At 43.6% G+C, this 22,366-nt stretch overlaps 2 protein-coding genes across 8 annotated transcripts in view; one reads left to right on the top strand and one right to left on the bottom strand.

The window, feature by feature from the left end:
- RARB (retinoic acid receptor beta) overlaps window positions 1–16,341 on the top strand; it is a 325,201-nt gene extending 308,860 nt beyond the window's left edge. For 3 of the 6 annotated variants that reach the window (XM_061997208.1, XM_061997206.1, XM_061997209.1), the window contains 4 exons: window positions 4,349–4,525; window positions 11,524–11,728; window positions 12,901–13,059; window positions 14,897–16,337. In XM_061997208.1, the coding sequence (XP_061853192.1) occupies window positions 4,349–4,525; window positions 11,524–11,728; window positions 12,901–13,059; window positions 14,897–15,093 (738 nt within the window). In that variant the 3' untranslated portion in view covers window positions 15,094–16,337. Of the gene's footprint in view, window positions 1–4,348; window positions 4,526–11,523; window positions 11,729–12,900; window positions 13,060–14,896 lie in introns of all 6 variants that reach the window. The other 3 variants (XM_061997204.1, XM_061997205.1, XM_061997207.1) reach the window with 3 other exon arrangements.
- A 62-nt stretch (window positions 16,342–16,403) lies between these two features.
- Window positions 16,404–22,366, bottom strand: part of TOP2B (DNA topoisomerase II beta) — a 68,403-nt gene continuing 62,440 nt past the window's right edge. For both annotated transcript variants that reach the window (XM_061997202.1, XM_061997203.1), the window contains exons 34-36: window positions 18,042–18,158; window positions 17,113–17,210; window positions 16,404–16,889 (exon numbers count right to left, since the gene is read on the bottom strand). In XM_061997202.1, the coding sequence (XP_061853186.1) occupies window positions 16,728–16,889; window positions 17,113–17,210; window positions 18,042–18,158 (377 nt within the window). In that variant the 3' untranslated portion in view covers window positions 16,404–16,727. The remainder of the gene's footprint in view (window positions 16,890–17,112; window positions 17,211–18,041; window positions 18,159–22,366) is intronic.

Raw genomic sequence — 22,366 nt, 5'->3', positions numbered from 1 at the left:
TCCCCAGCCTGTCCTGGTGCATGGGGTTGTTCCTTCCCAGATGCAGGACTCTGCATTTGTCCTTGTTGAACCTCATGAGGTTCCTCTCTGCCCAACGCTCAAGTTGGTTGAGATCCCACTGAGCGGCAGCACAGCCTTCTGGGGAATCAGCCAGTCCTCCCAGTTTGGTGTCATCAGGGAACTTGCTGAGGGTACACTCTGTCCCCTCATCCAGGTGGTTGATGAAGATGTTGAACAACACTGGCCCCAGAACTAAAGAAACTGTTCTGTAGGCACAGCCCCTGTGTCCCTTCACTCTTGTGATTGCTCAGACTGATTTAAAGCATGGTTTTGTCTGTTGTTAAAAAGAGCAAAAGAACTTTAAGTATAGAGTGGAATAAAAAAGACCTCACAGAGATACAGTCATAAAGAAAATCTGTTCAGACATTTGGCTTGCCTATCTGGCTCCTCTCACTCTCGCGCACTGCAGCCTGCATTTCCCAGAGGGAAAGGTTACTTGATGATTCTTTTTCCCCATTGTGTGTTTCTACCCTTTCAAAAGTGGTTTTGGAGTAGCATTTTCAATTATGTTTTTTTAATATCCATCTGCTCTTTAAAAAGAGAAAGTGTCCCTATCTGTATTAATTACCATACTTTGCACAGTTAATAAAAGCCTACTTAAAATAATGGGAAAGTAGCACTCATATTACATTCCTTGGGTCATTTGACTTAACAGTTGCATTTGGTGGGCAGTAGCAAGTGTAGTTCTGCCAATGATGAGAATCAGCAAGCTGTTTAAACGTAATGGATTTGAAAAGTCCATCATAAATAGATCTGTTTTATTACTGTCATCCAGGTAAGAGAGAGTGCCTTAGTAATTTCTCTGGAGATGTCATACTTTATAGTATAATTGAGTGTAACTATACTGCTTGTCCCTCGAGACTGGTATTATTTGTAAGTCTACAGCTGTGCTACATCCAGCCTTGTGATAAAGAGAGGATAAAACAGAAAATAATTTTGGCTCTGTGGACTCTTGCTGCGGGTTCTCTCAGGTTGCTTTTGGCTGGCTGGAAGAGGTTTTGCGTCTGGGACCGGGCAGACGTGTGCTGTGGTCCTCAGTGAACTCCCCAGAGCTGGAGTGCATTGCTGCTTTTACTAAAGAGGCATAGCAAGTGTTCCTGATTAGGGTAGAGTGCCCCTGTGAGCCTTGTTTCCTTTGTAAAGTGGATTTTAAAGACAGTAGGGATTGTGCTACTGTGTGTGTTTCTGTGAGTACCTCATCCCGTATCGTTAATGTGGAGATGGAGCAGCCTGCAATGAAAAAACAAAAATGATGGAAAAAATGGGATCAATTTATGTGGCAAAAATGGCTGTTTAATTGGATTTCATAGCAAGGTTGGGCTTTTCCACTGATAAAGATGCCACTAGGGTGTATTCCAGTATTGTTCCACCATATGTGCGCTGGTGCATAGGCCGGAAAAACATGCAAGGCTGCTCCTGGAAAAGACACCCAGAAAACCGTTTCACTAAAATATTCAGCAAAAGTCATAGCGTCTGCATCTTTTGCACAGCATGGTTAATTTAATCAGAGTTGCCATTTCTAACGTGCATTGTATGAACCCCGTGTTTCATTGTTCAGCCCACACATTGATCCCGAGTCAGCTTTGGTTCCATGTGTTCAGAAATCTCGGTGTGTTCCGATTGTGACCTCCTTCGTTACCAAATAAAAGGTCAAAACTCACTCCATTTGTGGCATCTCAAAGATAATGTGTAAACCACATTAGCTCCAATGCTGAGGAATCTGGCCCCCGGAGTAATAAAACACCCGATTATTTTGTGCTTTATTAACTGCCCCTTCTCTTCAGTTTGCATAATGGTGAGTTAGATTGACATTTGTTGAGGCACCCGTGCATTACTCTTCACAGAAGGTGTGTCAAACTTCCTCTTGCCAGCACTGCAGCATGATGAAGTAACCTCGTATGCTACTGATGAAGATTTCGTTCACACTTGCTGGTTTCATGCAACGTCTTTTTTTCCAGATGGATACCCTATTGTAAAATGATTTCCTGCTTTAGGCTCTGCTTTGTGTAGCTCTCTGCTATGCCATCTTTCTATGAACTGGATAAACTGCCTATTAAATTTAATTACAGCCTGAATGACTGCACATCTTGATCTTATTTTTCCTCCAATGTACTGTATTTCACCAAGGTCCTTGAGGATAAAATAAAATAAATCTGAAGGATGCATACTGCAGTAGCCAAAAGAAATGTTTCAAAGGGCATTACCATGACCGTTAACCCATTAGTTTTGGACCATTTTGAAGGCAGTTTTTTAGGTTTAAGATTATCAAGACATTTTCTCCTCTCTTTTCTTCTGTAATTTAAAAACAAAACAAAACAAAGAAAATTCCCAGAATATGAATGAAAATAGAAACAAAGTTAATTTCTTATCCCTTAAAAAGAAGGGGGAGCAGGGAAGAGCGTGTATGCACCTTCAAACTGTTTAGTGTGGTTAGCATCATTTTTTTGTACCAAGAGCCTGTTGTAAGCACTGCTGGCTCGAACCTTCACCCTTTTGAAGGTGAGGATGATCATAAGGCCAGCAGGGCCCTCGGGACCCCTTTGTGGCTTATGGTGGTTGTGGTGTCTGAGAAGGCAACCCCAGCACAGGGTGACGGTATCACAGCCAAGCCGAGCTCTTCCCTTGTCAGCCTCTTCAGGCTGTGTCCTTCTCGGGAACCAAAGAAGGCTGATAAGCTGATGGCTTCAAAGGTTTGCAAGGAGGTGGGCGTCCTCACCATCAGTAGTGATGGTGGCAGGGTCACTAGAGGCACTTCCTCCAGGAACATGTGGTCTGTGTGAATAGAATGCTTTTCAGTGGCTATTTATCTGCCAGGTCTGATAGACTTTTAGGTGGAAATTTCTCTCACTTAATTTCTTAAAGTTAATTTAACATTTCAAGGTCAACCAGCTAAGACTAAGGCAGCAAATTGTGTTAGCTTCCTCTGCAGTTGTGGAGAAAGCCACCATCCAAGGACATTTTCCCTTACTTGCCTTAAGGACCTGTCTGGAGTGGGCAGGCCTGTTTTTTGGAGATGCCTCTCTCCTTCTCAGTTTGTCAACAAGTTCAGGTGAGACGTGGAGGAGAGAAACTCTGCCTTTGGTTTTCTGTGGTTGCAGCTGCAAATTCATTACTAGCATATTTTATTTATCTATTAATTGTATAGTACATATGTATATATTAATTGATATGTAAATATTACCAGAAAAATTCTTCTTGCATGAGGAGGAGACAGGTAAGACGCTGAAGGCAGACACAGCACTCGCACAACATAGTGGCTCCTGAAGTAGTTGGGGGGATCATCACGTTGGCTGCAGCCCAAACAGCATTGAAGCAAATGCTGGTGAAATGGGGACATCCTGCACACTAAGGCAGGACGAGAGGAGCTTTGGGTATTTCCAAGCTCTGTGGTTACCTACTTATTGTCATCCCACAGGAGTCATGGGTGAATCGGAAAGTACTCGCCAGCTCTCCCCATGACACCATCTTTGATTGGTCTGACATCAGATAGATGACAGCAGCTTTTGAGTCACAGTTCAGACAGGTTCACCTTTTTCAAGGTTGAAGTGGTAATTCTAAATGTATGAAAAAGTGGGTTTAACTCAAATTTGCTACTCACCCTAGCAGATTATGGACTTTTCAGCTAAGATACATGAGCACATTGAAACAGTCAAGGTGGATTGTCCTTGTAACATTTTGAACAGCAGGTATATGCTGGATGCACTGTCAGATAAGCACACAGCATCCATCAGCATACATAGTGTTTCTCTTTAACTTCATGTAAAGAAATGCTCTTTAATTCATGGGAGACTGTAGCTTGAGAAAGCTGTAAAACTTTAGCAGAGCCACAGAGCAGATAAATTAAGTGGAACTAATTTGCTAAGACCTTAAATATGTGAAACTGTGTTCCAAATATTGTGCTGCTTTTTCCAGATGAGGACCCGATATTCTTCTTCCACTGTTCATTTATATTTTCTGGGGCACCACTGTAAATTGTCTCTCTCAATGCACTTATTATATAATGGCAAGGAAGAATAATGATCGTGGCATTTGGAAATGCTTAAGTTCATTTGTATTCCATGTACAGATGGCCTCTGCAATCGTAAGTAAGAGAGAAATATCCAAGGAATTTTCAGTCAATTAATCCAAGTTTAAAACCAGCATCATCCCAACAGCAAGCTGCAGAAAATGCCTGGAATGTTAATAGAAAGCACTTCTGCAAGGAGTACTCAGTTGTTGTTTCTTTCCATTGAAAGTCACTTACTGAAAGGGAGGTTGTCAATTTAATTCTGTATGTCTGTCTTTCCAGAACTCCAGCGCAGATCATCGGGTTCGACTGGACCTCGGGCTTTGGGACAAATTCAGTGAACTTGCAACAAAGTGCATTATTAAAATAGTGGAATTTGCAAAGCGATTGCCAGGCTTCACAAGTTTGACCATTGCAGACCAGATAACTCTACTTAAAGCAGCCTGCCTGGATATACTGGTATGTATTTTTAACATCATGATTCTGCTGCTAATGTGCATTCTGTCCTTCTTTTTACTGTGATGGAAGAGGAGAGGGAATCAAATGCCGCCTCGACCTTATAGTTGGAAAATTGAGCTTGGGGTAGCTTGGGTTCGGTCTCAGGTGGACTGTAGCACGTCTGCAGACATGTGTCATGTGGGATGAGCATGCTTTTCAAAATAAGGCATTATAGTTTGTGGATTTCAGCAGAGCTGCAAGAAGGACACACTTTGGTATTGTGGCACTAGCTTGAAATATGAGCAGCTTTGGAAAAAATATCCTTATTGTTAACACAGGAGAGAGATCTGACTCTCTTTCCTTCCTCCCTCTGAAATGCCATGCTCTATATAAAGGTTACCTAGAAAGACAGTCTGCTGTTGATGTTTTAGGTGCCTGCTGGTACATGTTTTAGGTGCCAGTGGTCGTGAGGCAGTTCAAGGAGCAAGATACAAATCTTCAGAGTGAAGCTTTGCAGGCTGTAGAAAGGAAACCGCTGTGCCTGGTGCCCGGCAGGCGCAAACCCCCAGCATGCAGGTGCCCCACTCTCACCTGTGCTGCAGGCACCGGGGGAAGTAGACACTGTGATGAGCTGGACTCTCCACAGATTTTAGCTAAATGTCATTTTCATTTTAAATAGGCAAACATACAACCTGCAGATGGGCTTGGAGTTTTGCTCCAGACCTTGCCGCTATGTTAAGGCAAACTGTCTTCACTCCCTTTGTCTTCAGTTGTTTCTGTCACGCTGACCTTCAGAGGAACCCTCTGGGTGGGATCTCAGCATTTCTTTACCAAGACCTTAGAGGTCTTCAGGCTTTTAGTGGAAAATCTGCTTCTTGTTCTTGGTTGTAGCAATAACTTTCAGTACATCGGTATTTTCAATGTGTTTTAAACATTTCTTTTCTTCTGAGCACAAACCTTAAGCTTTTCATTGAGCCAGGCATGACCAAGGAGCCTGGTGTAGGATGGCTAGTGTAGGTGTGTTCTTCAGCATGACACAGGACTTTGAACTAGGGAAGCTGAAGTAATTAATCTTGTAATTTCTAAAAGTGCATTGCTTCAGATGGGATCATATTGAGGAGGGCATTAACTGCTGTGACCTTTTCCTCTCGTTTTGTCAAAAGCTGTTTTGAAGAATTGCGTCTAGAAGACATTGATGAAGGAGGCAGAGGGGCAGGAGAGGGGAAGCTGTATCACTCCCCAGCCTATAAAAAAAGGGAAGGTTGAGGATGCCCCGTTGTGCTCAACATTCACCTCTGGTTGTCCCCTTTGTCCAGACCTGAGCATCTCACCATTGCTGTGTGTGGTCCCGTGCGGGGCAGGGCCATCCGTTACCGATTGCACGCCTGTTGGCGCCAGCTCTGGCCTGAGAAGGCACGGTCATGTTCCTCTTACGCCAAAGGGCTCACAGTTAATCGATGACCTGTGGTGTGGCCAGAGGTATAGGAACTGCGTTGTGCTTTGCAGGTGGAGCCAGTAACAAATGCTTAATACAGAAATGACACAAAAGTGATGGGGAGGAATCAGGATATGGAAAGAATCTGTGTATCCACACTCTTTACTACTAAAACTTCAGGCCTTAAACTGCCTCCTGCTATTTGTCGTTGCCTTTCCCTGTCTCTGGAGCTACTGGAGAGAACCATACCCTAATTCTGTCATTGCTCAGTATCCCACTAGCTGCTGGCACCCTGTACTGGGGTGAGTAGCGGGAGCTTACTATGGGAGCATGCGCATCCCCTGTGTCATGGGGTCCCCCAGCAGCTCCACTTGCTGCTTACATCGCCAGCACTGGCTGGATGATAGCAAATGTTTTCGGACAGCCTTTCTGCTGGGAGTTTTTATCTGAAGGGTTTAGATAATCTTGAGGTCCCTTTCAACCCTTAAGATTCTGTGATTCTGTGATAAAGGCCCTTCACAGCCTTTGATCAAAGTGACTAAATAAAAGCCTAGTTGCCAGGTTAGAAAAAGAATAAAGTAGGTGGTAAACGGTGACTTTATTTCAACTAATGAATGGATAGAAAGGGTTGATTCTATAATACAACTCACCACTTGTACTTTGTGGCCATGTGACAACTTTCAAGCTCTAGTTTTAAACTTTACTGAGACCTGTCGTTCCTGATTGCCTGCTCATCCTCTGCTTTTCATGAAGCCAGAGGTGCTGCATCTGAGCGGGCAGGGCACGAGTGCCATAGCTCCCTGTGGCACGAGCTGAGGCTTTTTCAAGAACAGCAGCAAAGGAGACATGGTCGCTGCACTTCCCTCAGTGGCATTTCCATAAGCTTTATGTGACTATTTTACGTGCTGCTTAAAAAGAAAAAGAGATAATTACCATGAGCACAGTAATGTGGAGTGAGCGCAGTGTCTCCAGAATGCCCGTATCCATTAAATCCACATCACCTGCACATCACTGGAACTGCAGTGCAGCTCTGTCTCTTTGTTTAAGGGAAATTTCAGTACTTGGAGCGGTGTTTAATAGTGCATATTCGCCCCCCTCCAGCAAGCCACTTCTAATTATGAGGAGTGTTTCAAAGGGTGTATTTCATATGCTGAGAGCCGTTGCAAGCACCATACCCCTTCCTGCGGCGTGGGTGCCAGTGCATGCCCACCAGCCTGCCCACTGTGCCCATGTGGTCTCGCTGCTCCGCGGTCCCCTGGCCGTGTGCCCAGTGCTGGGAGGCACAGCCGTGGCTCCCAGCCCAGCCAGGTGAGGTGGCCGTGCCAGGGCCAGGACCCTGGCTCGCTGCCGCCCACCCAGCAGCACCGTCTCTCGGCTGGGAGTGGTTCTTAAGTGTTTAGGGCCCGTGTGGAGGCTCTGTGCCCTTGGCCCCTGTGGCTGCAGATGCCCAAACTCTCCTTCGGGCTGAGGAAGGAAATGGTGCCAGGAGCTCGGTAAACTCTGCTGGGGATGTGCCAAAGAATTGTTTTATAAACAAACAAGCTAAATCTCTTGAAGGGAAATAACACCAAGCCTCTCAAGGCAGCTGAAGGTGCTGGCTGAGGATGGTGGCATTTGTATCTGCTCTGGTGCCAAAAGTTTCAGGGTTAAATATTACAAAAATGCGGTAATAACCCTCATAAAAGTGAGTGCTTATGTCTGCTGGTACGTTGGCCTGGCAGCGCTTAGGCATCCCCAGCCTCAGCAAGCTCGGGCAAAATGAATGTGAGTCCAACCTCTCTCAAATCCGATGGATAAAAACCTGACAAGTCCTTGAATGCTGATCCTTAATAACATAATTGTTGCTGTCTGTTGTGAAGTGCTGCTCACTAAATGCTGAGAGGACATCTGTGTGTGTGAACAGCCCATGCTGTTGGGGCACAGCAGCGCCGGGGAGGTTTGTTCATTGTTTCAGTCACCTGGTTGGATTTCTCCTCTCAGTAAGCCATCCCAGCCAGCTAAGGCAGCTAGTGTCCAACAACAGGGTTTTGTGCAAAAAAGCCCAGCTTGCCTTAACTAGTTTATTTAAAACGAGTACAATTCTGTGGTAGCTTTCTGTGTAGCTTTCTGGATGGCTTTGGGTTTGTGCAACCCATACGGTTTTAGCTTTGCACTTTGGAACTGGCTCTTGTAGGAGCCCCAGATGCTTTAAGATATAAATACTCCTTAAAACAAAGGGTCCTTTAACCATGGACAAGATTCTTATTTATGGTTGCAAGTGGCATTTAGGAGCAGAGTGACAACTAAAAGACTTGGCTTGGTTACAAAATCTAAACAATATTGAGGACCTTAGGAGGATGTCTTCTAGACAGTGGCTCAGTTTAAAAGGAGAACGATACCATGATTTCTTATTTTGAAGTGCTGACATTTCCCATATGTTCTTCAGTGAATATAAGCTTGAAATCAGCGTCACTTTGACACTGGAAGCTTGCCCAAGGAAGGTTTAGCAGCAAATCAGCAGTATCCGTGGTATTTTGCAGATCTTGATGAAGGACACAATTTGGTTTTTTTAAAAAAAGCATTTCAAGTGATCTGTCTCAGAGTTTAATAACACCGCGTTGGGGGATAATGTCGAAGGAATGCAGGAGAAACCTGAGGCCTGACTGCTGTATTCGAGCTGGGTGCATTGCAGAAGGCACATAGCTGAGCTTCAGCCGTGCCCAGGCACAGCAGCTGAGGGCTGGCGCAGCGTGGTGTGGCACCACGGCACGCGGCCTGGCCTGCCCACTGCCTAACCTACCTGCTGCCCGGCCTGCCCACTGCCCAGCCTGCCCGCTGCACGTTCCTGAGCCCTGGGGAGCAGCCGTCTGGTCGGTCTTACTGAGCCCCCCAGCACATGTCCCAAACAGGGCAGGGCTCAGCGTATCGGGACTGAGCATGGAGCGCTTGCCAGGGAGGGCCCAGCAGCCTGCTGTGGGGCAGGTGTGCCTTCAGCTTCTGGATTGTTTGGGATGATGGCTCCGGGGTGTCCCTGTCCCAGGAGGCCAGGTGCCCAGACTTGCACTAGGAGGGAGGACACAGAGGAACTTTATCTGGCAGCCTGCGGGAAACACCACGGCATTGCCCAACTTAGCTCTGAGTCCTGCTCAGCTCATTTGTTGAGCTTGTAGTCCTTAGGGTGTGGAGGGAGGAACTCTTGTTGCTAAGGCTTATCAGTTAAAATAGCAGCAGAAAGAAAAAGCTCCAGCTGAGCTAAGGGAAAATCTGTGCCACTTAAGATGTACAGAGCCTTGTTCTTCCAAAAATTGGGCCCCTGATCATCTCAGGCCATGTGCCCTTACTGGAAGGCAGCTACTGCATGTGTGGGCTGCACTTCAGTTTCTCATGCATGCCATTAAGGGGAGTAAACCAAGCAGCTCTTGGGTTTCTCAATGAATATGCAAAGTCTTCAAGCCTTGCTTTTCTTGAAAACCACATACTCTGCATGTTTCTTCTCCTTTCTGTACAGTCCTTTTAATGATTTAAAAGGGTAACCAACAGCAAACTTCTTGGCAGGGAACTGTCGGTGGTCACTGGCCGGTAAACACGCCGTCTCTTACTGACAGGGTGCCGTGCTCTGAAATGGTAATTTCTGCCAGTAATCCTGAGCTATACTTCAGCTGTTATAGAAAGCCTTTGGAGTTGCCGGCAGCAACTTCTATTAGTGGGGAATTTCTGGTCAGTGAAGAATTTGAGTGCCTGTGGGTTTGTATTTGTGCCTCTCCTGGTCATTCATTCAAGTAATCTCAAGAGCTTATACTAATTCAGGAGTAGAGGAGCAATGTGAAACATGCCTGTCCAACCACACACAGTCTTGGTGCTTCAACCTGTACTCACAATGTGAGATAACGTTATTGCTCAGATAGAAAAGAGCCTTCTGCAGAAGTATACCCTATTAAGTCTCTTACCAAGGAATTTAGAAGAGAAATAAAAGCTTCCCTGTAGGCCTCTTACATGCCATGTCCTCCTCGTTCTCCTCCCTGCTTATTTGGAGCAGCGTTGCTGGGCAAAGATGAAAGTGGGAGAACCAAGCCCAGCCTGGTCAGCTGCCAAGTGCTGGGCCTCTGACTCAGAGCTTCCGCAGCTATAGGAATAATTAAAATTCTCCCTGTGCTCACGTATTCTTGCAAATCTTTTCTTGTTGAATCTTTAAAACCAAGTAGGATGGCTGTACGTGGGACATAAATACAGTCAGGCCCTGAAAAAATACAGCTGTAGTCTTAGCTCAGCTAATCAACTAGACTTCTGCAAGGTTTTATTTGAGTTTAGTTTAGGGAAAAGCTTTCTCCCACCTCTGATTATTTTAAACATTAAGCAGTGATCTATGTAACAGACATAGGTCAATGTGATGGACAACTCTTTCATTTGGTCCTTAATGCAGAGTTCATTAACAGCAGCTGTACAGATGAGCCCATACCGTGCTGAGTCCACCACGGGACACATCCTGGGTTTGCTGTGAGGGGCGAGAGCATTTGGGTACAGCTCTCTCTGGCCCAGGCAGCGCTCTCGATGCTGCGGTTACCCCATAGGCATTTACTTACAAAATGCAGCACATCCTCAGTGGTTTATTCATGCTTCTGGCACTCCTCCGGTAGAGTCCAGTTAGAGATGTGCGTCCCCACCCTCCCCTCAGAAGCTCGTTCACCCCGGGGTCGGTGCTGGATGGCCGTCGGCGTACAGTGACCCTGCCACAACCAGCAGTGTCTTCCCTTGCACGGCACAGCACGTCCCGGCCCAGCCCAGACTCAGCACAAGGGAAGTGCCAGAGCCCCAAGGCAGGCTGGAGGCCTGTGGGCTGGTGAGGAGGTTTGGTGGCACAGCACGTGGAAGTTATAATGACTGGGAAAGAAGACAAGGTGGGTCAAGTGCTGGGGCACCCTGTCAGGTAGTCTGCTCAGGCAAGAGAGGGAGGGCTTTGCACTGCTCTCTGGGGAGCACTCCCGCAGGGGAGTGGTCTCTTGGCTGCTGTCACAGAAGAGAAGAATGCACCTCAAAGCACAAGTGATGTTCTGCCTTTCACCAACTCACAGCTGTCCACCCTCACTCACACAAGGTACCGCAGAGACGCTTTGTCCTTACCAAAGGCACAACCCAGAGAAGCGCTGTCATGCAAAATTGATCCCTAGAATCAATGAAATGTGTGTAGGTTCAAGGAGGTGAGCTATTCTGATGATCTCGCTGCCTGAGACCAGCAGTGCCAAGTAGCATTTTATAGTTAGGTGCCTACAGCACAGTAATTAGAGTGGTTTAATGTGAATATCAGTGTGACGTTGGTGACCCAAGTGGTGAGAATTGCATAGAAGTTTTGATTATTTCATAACCAGGGGGAAAAATTATGTTGTTGAATTTCTGTTATAGAAAAAAATCCTAGTCGGGTGAGTATATTTATGTTGCACCAGAGAAATTTTGTGCTACCAGAACTGAACAAACTGGAGTTATATTTTGGATTGTTTGGATGTGACTGTGTTCAATGGGTCATTTGCCACATCAAGAAAATGCAACACAACCTCGCATGGACCAAATTCTTCAGTTCTGAGGTGTTTTTTTTTTTCCTGTTCTTCCACAGATCCTCAGAATTTGCACAAGATACACACCAGAACAAGACACCATGACCTTTTCCGATGGCCTTACCCTAAACCGAACTCAGATGCACAACGCTGGATTTGGCCCACTGACTGATCTGGTGTTCACGTTTGCCAACCAGCTCCTGCCTTTGGAAATGGATGATACAGAAACAGGTCTCCTCAGTGCCATCTGCTTAATCTGTGGAGGTACCGTACAGCACGGGCTTGGATGCTTTTGAAAACGACAGACACGATAAGATCCTCATTTACCTTTAACTTGTTTTGCTTTCCTGTACTAAAACGTATCTATAATAGATGCATATGATGAATGTTATATAAACCACTTAACACTAAAGGTTTGTTTTCTACTGGTGACAGTTGTTAAATGGATCAGCTCATTCTGTCAAGCAGCTGATCCTATTATGTGCCTGACAAAGGACTGCAGGGTCCTGCCCGCTGTGGTTGGTTAGAAAGGGTATGTGGGTGCCTGTGTGAGGGACCTTTGTTACGCGACTTTTACTCATAACTGCACGTAGCTGCATTCACCCAGAAGCCAGTGGTGACTTCCTTTAGGGGAAAAAAACTAGGTTATGCTTTGATGTTAGCTTAGTGGCACAGATTACACAATTGAGGGGTGGCAGACACTGATTACAACTTGACCAGGACATTGTGAAGTAAAATCAGGTAAAGTCATAGTTCTAAAATACGAAAAACAAAGTCTCTGATAATTTCCAAAATCCTGTTATTTTAATCATCTAGTGTCTCTCCTCCTTTGCCGAGTCTGGACTAGCAATGGAAACACACCTTGTTTCGTTGGGTCATTCTGTTGGAACACAAGCAGGTTGCTGCCAGAGAACGTTAAAAAACAAGCGTTGGCCCTTTAGTACAGTGTCATTCCAATGTTACCCCAAAAGCAGCGATGGCTCCCGAGACGTCAGTGCCGCGTGGCTGGCGCGCCTGGTCTGCTGTCCCTGAGCTCGCTCTGCCACCTGCTGATACCGGAGGGTACTTCCCTTCGCTTGGGGAGATCTGTTGGCTCTTAAATCTCCTTGTACACCTCGGTAGCTCGTTGCTGACTGCAGACAGAAGTATTTCTGAAATACTGCTTACAGCAAGATGTTTTCCTCGTGAAGAGGGAGGTACAAGAGCAAACTGGCAGTTCTGGACCACTCAAACATCAAACCTTTCCAGTCACCAAGGGACAATGAATCCGAGTTTCAGAATGCCATGGTTTATCCTCTTCCTAAGAAGTGCTCGCTACAAAGTGAGTTCTAAGCAAGAGAATGGAGGAGCTTCTGGGATTGGAGTTTTTAAAGAAAAAAAAAAAAGAGAGAAAAAAATATTTACAATCATACAAGTGCTGTGATACTTCCCTACAGATCGCCAGGACCTTGAAGAACCCATGAAAGTGGATAAGCTGCAGGAGCCGTTGCTTGAAGCACTGAAAATTTATATCCGAAAGAGACGACCCAACAAGCCTCATATGTTCCCAAAGATCTTAATGAAAATCACAGATCTCCGCAGCATCAGTGCGAAAGGTAAAGTGTCTCCCCATCGTTCCGGTCGTTGTCACTGTTACTTTTCACAGGAAGCTGGGCTGGACAACTGGTTGGTTTTTTTTAATGTATGTAAGAAGGGGAATTGTGACCTTTCGCTTCTCCTCATCTTTATGTAACTCCCATCTTTAAATTGGTTCTGCTCTGAACATATCTTGGCTATAAGTCGGGTAGCAAATCATTAGCATGAACTCTTTGTTAAGTCATTTTAAGACAAGACAAACCCCATGAATTAAATCTCTGATAATGTTTACGAGGGAGGTGCAGGTCACTGCGTATTTTCTGTCACTCATGGCTTCCAAAACACACAAAGTCCATTTACAGAGGGCAGAACACACTCGTGTATCAAAAATGCCCCTAAACTGTCATCTGGTGTACTGATTCAGCACCTGTAATCCAAGCTAACCCTACTTACAGACGGATCAGTTTTGTTTAACAGTGTGTAGCCTTGCCTGTGATTGATTGTGTGCAGGTATCTGAGGGGGCCACATTCAGTTCATCAGCACTGTGCTGACTACAGATGGTTTTCAGAGGTGGTCTCAGCCTAACTGCATTAATTTCTCTTAGATTACAGAGCTTGTGCCTTTGTTCCTAACAGTTATTTAAGAGACTTTTTAGTCAGCACTCACTTGGAAAGACGGTCATTGCCTTTGGAGATTATTAAGCTCCTCGAGAATGGTTCTTCAATAACCAGACTCTTTTCAATGTTGTTGGCTCTTCCTGCCTTCCCTCACTTTTAAAAAGCACAGATTCCTATTCCATTAGACTCAGATTGTAAGATGACCAGGCAGCCTAGGCATTATCTCAGACCAGATATTTGAATGCTGAGGTTTATGGCTGTATGTTACCTGCCGTTGTCCTGATAAGAAAAGTCTTTTTCCCCCCAGTGGTGCAATATATAAAGCACATTGTGCCTCAGTGCAGATTCCTTACGGCAGGCCCCGAGTCTTTAATGCAGCATCAGACCATCAGGCACTGGTGGGTGCTGGAGAGAGGGTTTCCTGAACAAGTATTACTTGCCAGCCCACAGCCCAAGTAGTCAGGATTAATGTAGTAGTTTTGTTTAATCCTACCCCTATGAGCTTGCAAAGACATCTCTCTCTATAAGAACACCCTTTGTTATGCTTGACAAGGCCTAACACGGGGCAGTTGGCTTCAGTTAAGTGAGATGTGAACAGCAGTCTTGTTTCTCTGTACTGTTGTGGCTGGTTAGCGTGAGAGAAGATGCCTGAAAACTACAGAAGGCAGCTTCACCAAAAAAGTATCCTTTTACCTGAATTCGTTCTTTTATAAAACAATGGTTTGTTAAATTCTGATTCTTACTTCACAGTTTTCTATAGGGGAAAGAACTGTTGTGACTTGCATCGCTGCAGTTCTCTTAGGGGAGTTGCCTCACCCGTTTAACACAAAGCAGACAGGAGTTTTTTCATTCCATAGTCTTTGCAGATCCCATACAGGTCAAAAAGTGTAAAGTATATTCCAGTTTATACGGACAGCTGGGTGTTCCCAGTTTAATTTTTCAGTATAACTTAACGCCCTTTTGGTCCCTTCTACAAAAAGCAGCAGTTAATCCAATTTACCTGCATTGCAATAGTAGTTGCTGTGTCATAATTAAAAAGTAATTTGTTGAGGAGCCCCTCATCTAACTCCTTAACCTTGTAAGGAATGAGGTTGTTCACTGACATGATTTTGTGTGCAAGAAGAGGAGACACCAAATCCAGTAAAAATAGCACAGCCTGCAATGGCTGCTGCTGCTGCCAACAGAAACGAAATGGTATGAAATCATACTAATGGAAAGGACTCTGGTTTCTTTTTAAAGGTGCAGAACGTGTCATTACGTTGAAAATGGAAATTCCTGGATCCATGCCACCTCTTATCCAGGAAATGTTGGAGAATTCTGAAGGACATGAACCACTGACACCCACCTCCAATGGAAATACTGCAGAACACAGTCCGAGTATCTCACCTAGCTCAGTGGATAACAGCAGTGTCAGTCAATCCCCGATGGTGCAATAAGACATTTTCCAGCTACTTCAGACATTCCTAACACCTTATGTACAGGGATGAAAAAAAAAAGCAAGAAAAACATTTTTACTGCTGCTTTAGTTTCTGGACTTAATATATTATCTATATATGTGTATATATATAGATACAAACTCAACAAGGACCAAGAAGTTTTCATATGTATCGATATATACTCCTTGCTGTTTAAACTTTTAAAACTAGAAAATGCAAACTTTTGAAACTCTTAAATCAGCCATTTCATGCAAAAAACACAAAATAGTTAAGCTTCTGTTTTCTCCTCTGAACATTCAAGATTGCATGGTGACAAGACAGATCTCAAACTACAAATTCTGGTTGCATTTCTGATGACTCTGTACATACAAACGTATGGCTGTACTGTCCATACTGGATGTTTGGTGCTTTCCTTTTGTCTCTCATACCTAAAATGATCAAGACACCAACCCTATGAAATGGAACTGTACACGTCCAGAAAAGGAAGTTTAAAGGACCGTCTGGTTTAGTTTAATACAGAAACCTTGTCTTTGATGCTCTCAATTTGCATCTCCTTCCTTGTAAAAAAAAAATATACAAGAATTGACTGCACTAGCAGAAAAGACATCAGTATCAGCATTACCTGCCAGCTCGGTTATTCAGCGGTCATTTGTTCCACTGTTAATGTCACTTTAAAATTTAAAGAAGCGGTTTCTCACCTGGCTGGTGACCTAGCTACCCAATTAACTACTCCATTTCTGCAGCAACGATAGCCTCCAAGGCAGAAACACTTTTTAGTGTTACCATGTTTTTGTTTATCTGTTCACAAGCCATTAGGGAAACTTCATGGGACGATAACCAGCAGACTCATTGACAGCGCTGGACTCGGCGAGCTAGAGTTTTTCCTCAAGAGGGGGCTGCCAGGGAGGATCTGGGCTATCCAGCCTTCCAGGTGCTAGGGAAGTACAGCTAGGACTGCCAGAAACACAAGGAGAGAATCTGCCGCCTTGGCCTTGTTAAATCACCATGAAGCAGAGTGAAAACTGTGGTAGAATGGTTAACAGATTTAAAGTGTCAGTTTCTTAGGTTTCATTTAAAGCACTAGTGGATTTTTTTTTTATATATTCTAGCAAGTCTGTGATGTACTTTCACTGGCTCTGTTTGTACATTGAGATTGTTTAACAATGCTTTCTATGTTCATATACTGTTTACCTTTTTCCATGGAGTCTCCTGGCAAAGAATAAAATATATTTATTTTAAAAAAAACCCCAGCTGTGTAGAAGTAATCCCTCCAGTCCACATTTTATACACACACACACACACACACACAGTAGTTTTCCATTTTTTAATGTTTAAACTTCATTTCAAAAAGCAGGTTTGCTGTTTGCAACCATGACAATTAAAATGTGCTTTAGCACAGCTGTCTAGAACATCTCTACAAGCCAGTCAGACAAATACATGACATTTCAATGAGTAAAAAAGAGCATAAAACTGTAGGTGTAAGAACAAAATGTTAAAATGCCTACACACAATAATAAAAACCATCAATTACATTATCACATAAAATAAGTCAAATGTACAAAAGTTTGCGACAGAAGGGACAAAAGGACAACACAAGATAGTTGTTGGAAAACATTTGTGTGCTCTTTGGGCACTTAATTAAACATATCAAAATCATCATCTTCATCAGACTCTGCAAAATACTTGACTTCTTTTCTAGCCCGGCCTGTCCGTGGCTTTGGGGCAGTTTCGGAAGCAAAGCCTGACTGAAAGATTTCCACATCGGAATCCTGGTCAAAAGCGGCCTTCTTGGATTTCTTTAGAAAAGAAAAGGACAGATCAGTTGGGTTGCTGAATACCTTTTCCCTTCTTAATGTTGCAAATTGAGGAAAACCTTCTCTAACATCTAATTTCTAAACATACTGAAACCCCCTCATTGTTATCCCATTAGCAATCTGTAACAAGAACTGGTACCTCATAAGAGAACCTAATGGATTTCCCCTCCCAGACCCCCAAGGAAAGAGCAGAGATGGAACTCACCTTGCTTGGTGTTGATTTAGGTGCCTTCTTCCCAGGGTTGTAGTCACCTTCATTTTCTGAACTGGATGCTTTCCTTTTCTTTGCCCCTCTGCCTTTTCCTAGGTAAGAGAATATGATTTCAGTTTCCTTTCCTTTTTTTTTCCCCTTAAATAAAGCTCCAGAGTTGAGCAAACTGAATAAAACCCCAAGTGAAATTACTTTAGCATGTTAAAAGTTTTATATGTTAAACATTCAAATTTAATGTATAATTCAGGCTTCTTCACAACAGCAGTAAAATGTATTTTGTTTTCTCAGTTTTGGATTTGTTATGCTTCTCCCAAAGTGCCCATTCACCCCAGCAATTCAAGCTGTCAGCTCGGGACATGGACAGGCTTCAGTACATCAATGACTCCTGAAGCAGTCCGAGTCCTCAGTCACCTTCTGTGCTGGTTACACAGCACTAAATCATCTTTACTATTTAGTAAGTTTACTGTTGACCTAAACTATCAACAGCAGTACATCCTTTATGGACTCCTCTGAATACACTGAGTGTGCTCTGCTGTGAGGCCTCTGAGAACTGAGACACGACAAAAAAATTAGTTCAAAAAGCCAGAAATTGCTACTTACTACTACTACTGTCTTGTCAAAAGCTAAGAACACGAAAGACGATAAGCAGCAGCCAGTAGAACTGCTGAACATAAAAAGGAGGGGGGTTGGAGCTATTGAGTACATTCCCAGCAGTGAAGGTGAGATGAATAGTTGCCATGCTGTTTGTCAAAAGTCAGTAGTCTTTGTTTGGCAGAGAAAAGGCTCGTGGCTTTGGCTTTAACAGACTAGTGACTAATTTACTAACCAACGTGGTTCTAATTTTAGAGACACTAGTTGCGCCTCCTGATAAAAAGACTCATGACAGTGTGTTACAGAGCAGAGAGGTGAGTGGAGGTGCTTACCTTTGGGTGCTGCAGTCTTCTTTGGAATGCCGAATTCTGAATCTGAGTCGGAGTTCACAGTTTCCACCTTCTTGGCCTTGGGAGCTCTCTTAGGTTTAGGGGGCACATCTAGCTTTGCTGTTAGAAGTTAAGAGATACTAAATATGTTACATTCACATACTGGATAGAAGTATTCAATTTTGTTAGATACTCCAATTACAGCGGAAATGTCAGACGTTCAAACAAGATAAGTGGTTTCTGCACTTGGGGAAAACATACTGCAGCTTCTAGGCTACAACCATGTGGAATAAACAGGGACAAACTGTCATGCCTTGAGACCTGTCCATAAGTTCCAATGTTTTCATTAACTGCTTTTTCATCTTTATAAGCACATAACGGGTTAGCAGTAACTACAGCTGCAAAATAAGTTCTCCAGGTTGGACGGTTCAGCCACACTTGGATACATTACAGCATTTGCAGATACAGCTTGCTGCTTGCGGCATTTTTGCCTTCACAACTGCAGGACACCCTTCCCCATAGTTCCTGCAGGAGTCTGAGAGACAGCACAGCTCACCCTTGCACAGAAAAGGAACTTCAGAAAAAGCAGAAAGGACAGGAAAGGGACCTAACACTGCATTTCTTACAGAATTTCAGTTACTGCTACACAACTAGTCTTGCCATGTCCAAAAGCCAGTCATGGGTATGTTCACACAATGGGTGACAAGGGACAGGATCACAGAACCACTGAGGTTGGAAAAGCCCTTTAAGATCATTGGGTCACCCATTGTATACACTTACAGACAAGTCAATCTTGCAGAATTCTCAGATAGACTGCAGGGCAGTAGTGTATCAGCCACAAATACCTCAAAGATGATGAGACACATAGGGTGGTAGGGGTTGGACGGGACCTCTAAAGATCTAGTCCAACTCCCCTGCACTTGTGTAAAAACACTCCGCATGTCTCAAATGACCACGTTCCTTGTAAACTCAAGCTTTCATTTATGGTATTGCTAGAAAGATGTGGTCAGACAAGAGTGTCTCCACAAACTTTTTGGCTATGAGGCCTTAAACTGCTTCCCACTGGTAGCACAAAGTAGCACTGTACAAAGACAGTGATGCCTTTCCAGCTTGCTGGGGTAATTACCTACATGGTAGCCCAAGTATCAGGTCCAGATGATACAAAGAAGCCTTCTTTGACATCAAGGATGAGAGAAAAATGGCAACATTTCAGAGGACAATTGGGGAGGGAAGCAACCATGCTTAGGATGGAAGTCAGGAACTATATTTGAAAGCAACTTGAAATTGGCATCTTGAGGTAGCTCAACTAGGAAGAGGCAGCTGTATTACTGTAAAGTAAAACTAATCCATGAAGACCTACCAGTTAGCCTGGAAAAAGTACACAGCAACTGAAAGCAGAAGGAAAACTTTCTAAAAGCATCATCAGAAGTAGGTAGCTAGTTATTAGTAAAGGAAGGGGCAGAGTTACCTCAAGGTACGTGATTTTAATTCCCATAAGGCAACAAAGATCTTAATAAGCTTTGTCAGAATAAGAAATGTAGACTAGGGGGCAAGGATGGGAAAGATTCACAAATTTCATCAACTTGAAGATGACAAGCAAAAACTGTGACCAAGAATATCTTCATAGCAGGGATTCATTTTAGATCCAAGAATATCCAACCTCAGGAGCTGATCCTCCTACAGGACTGAGAATGTTTTGGGCAGGTAATTGTGCCTTGCACAGTTCCCCATGCTGTTAATGTGACCTGTCAGAAGCCAGGTATGGTCCATTGACAAGTACTACCCAGCACATACACCAGGAGATGTCACCATCTTCAGCTGGCCGAGCCCATGAGCTTGTTAACCAATGATAGGAAAGGGACAGACTTCATTGACAAACAGGGAACTGAGGAGAAGGAAATAACTAGAGAATGAAAGAGGTGTGAGACATTGCCAGAAACACTAGACTTGTTCTTTTTGTTTGTCTGGTGGCTAAAGGTAACAGTGTCCATGTCTTTCAGAACATGCATCTCCCTCCGTACTAACTCTAGTGGGATCCTGAACCACTACTTAGATTATATACGTAGTGCATGCACAAGTGGGAAGCATCTCTGGCAGCAACTAGACTATGATGAGCTCAGTCAAGCTCTCCACTAGGTATCGTGGCATGAAATGGCCACCTGCTGCAGGGTCCATGTACACAGGTTCTCAAGAAGCCCAAGTTTTTGGCAGAAAGTCCAGGAATGGTATCAGTCCTACAGCTGATGCAAAGAGTATGTCTTATGTCTCACTGCTAGAATCTTGACAGTTGGGCTGTTCAAGGTTAGCAGCTGCTTACAATCATAGAATTGTTATGGCTGGAAAAGATCTTTAAAATCATTGAGTCCAACCACTAACCTCACACTGCCAGGCCCATTACTAAACTAAACCATATCCCTCAAATGGACACCATGGGAAAGTCACTCTTGCAGTTCTTTGCTGTAATCTCACGTTTTGCTAAGGAATTCTCAACATCAACGACTACATCCCAGAGCCTTGAGGAAAGCTCCCCAAACATTTTTTGTTGCCATTCTCAGCATTACAGGAGCCTTGTTGCAGCTTGGGTGTCAGTAATATCCCAAAAGCAACCCAGGGAACCATCTATGACCCTTAGGCTTACTATGTGGCACTAGAACCACAGACCTCTCAGTGCATGGAAAGCAAGCTCAGCAGTCTCTTGATTCTCTGTACACTAGTGGTCACAAGATTTCATCTCACATTGATCAAAAGCTGGAAAGAAGCTGAACTCATACCTATCCCTTTATTTCTTCTCACTGAGAAGGGAACGTGGCTGTACAGATAAGCAAGGCACAACAAATGGTTCTACAGTTTCAGCTTTCTATCCTTACAAATCCAAGCTCTGAAGTCACAGAAAAACCAAACAACTCCTGGAACAATTGTTTTAGTCACACAATAGGCATTGCCTGTGTGAAGGTGAGTGGGTTGGAATATTACAGTACCAGAAAATGGGTTTTGAAGAGGTTGCTGATACTGGGCATGAAGATGGATTTAGAATCAAAAACACTACTAAAAGGACACCAGATGACCAACAAACTAAGCACGCTAGGTGATCACTGCACTGCCAGACTGCAATCATGAAACTGTGGTCTAATCTGAGCAAAGGAGAAGAGATGAAAACTAGTGAAAGCAACCTGTCACCTTGTCATGCACTGAGAGGGAGACTCTGTCTCCAAGGCTACTCTGAAGGCAAAACTTCTAACTTCTGCTTGAAAGAGAGCCTGTTTATACTTCTTTTGAGAGTATAAAAGTTAATTACAAACTCAGATCACAGCTGTATTTTAAAGTTTCAAGTTAGGTTAATGACAACTCATTGCATCCAGGCCTTCAAAACACAGAGAGGGAGAAAGGTTGAATGTTAAATTGCATCCGTTCCTAGCTACTGCATACACAGTTCTCCCTGGTATTTCCTGCAGCACAGAAAATTAACATAAAAGACTATCCTATCAGAGATCAGCTATTTCTGTAAACAATCTTCATTTATCATATTATAGACCTTTACTAGTTGAAAGCACTTGAGAAGCATTCAGACATTCACTGATTCAAACACAGTCTACAAATTAGATTAGACACAATGCAGCAAGAGAGATATTAGAAATAGGGAAACACTGGGGGAGAGGATGAAAAGATGCTGCAATTCACTGGTACTTAATACATGAGGGGTTTTCCCATCCCCCCCATTTTTAAGAGAGTAAGTTAACTATTTTAAGTGGCTGCTTTCTTGCAGATTTCCTTGAGGTATCTTTTCTGGGAACAATTAATAAATTAAGATCAGCTGCAAGTTGGTCAAAAGAAGTGTTAAAAAATGAAGACCACAGTATCCCAGGACAAAAAAATGCTTTTGGAGAACAGAAGATTGGGCAGCAGGAAAAAAAAAGGAAAATATCTGAAAGACACACAGGAAGAAAAGCAAAGATCTGAAAACAACAAAATCCCCAGTCTATTGTGCTAATTTTATAACCTACTTAAACTACTATCAGGTAAGAAAGAACATTATTTTTACCATTAATTATGACAAGTGTCTAGCATAATCTTTAACACACATTTATAAATAAGTGCAAGCCTTTCTCTTAAAATTAGCACTAACAACTGATAAACCAATATTCCCATAAGTAGAAAGAGCAAAAAACCTTACTCCTACAAATACCCAAGCACAATCACAGAAACAAATTCAAATAATAAGCATGCTGGTTTTGGAACTGGTCTTAATCCAGCAATGTAAGATTCTGCAAGGTGCCAGTTCTAAAAGCCTGACTAATAATTGAAAGAATTTATACCTCTGAAGTTTGAGG

Source organism: Colius striatus, chromosome 5 (assembly GCF_028858725.1).
Source record: "Colius striatus isolate bColStr4 chromosome 5, bColStr4.1.hap1, whole genome shotgun sequence".
NCBI lineage: Eukaryota > Metazoa > Chordata > Aves > Coliiformes > Coliidae > Colius > Colius striatus.
This window is presented reverse-complemented; position numbering and strand designations above follow the sequence as displayed.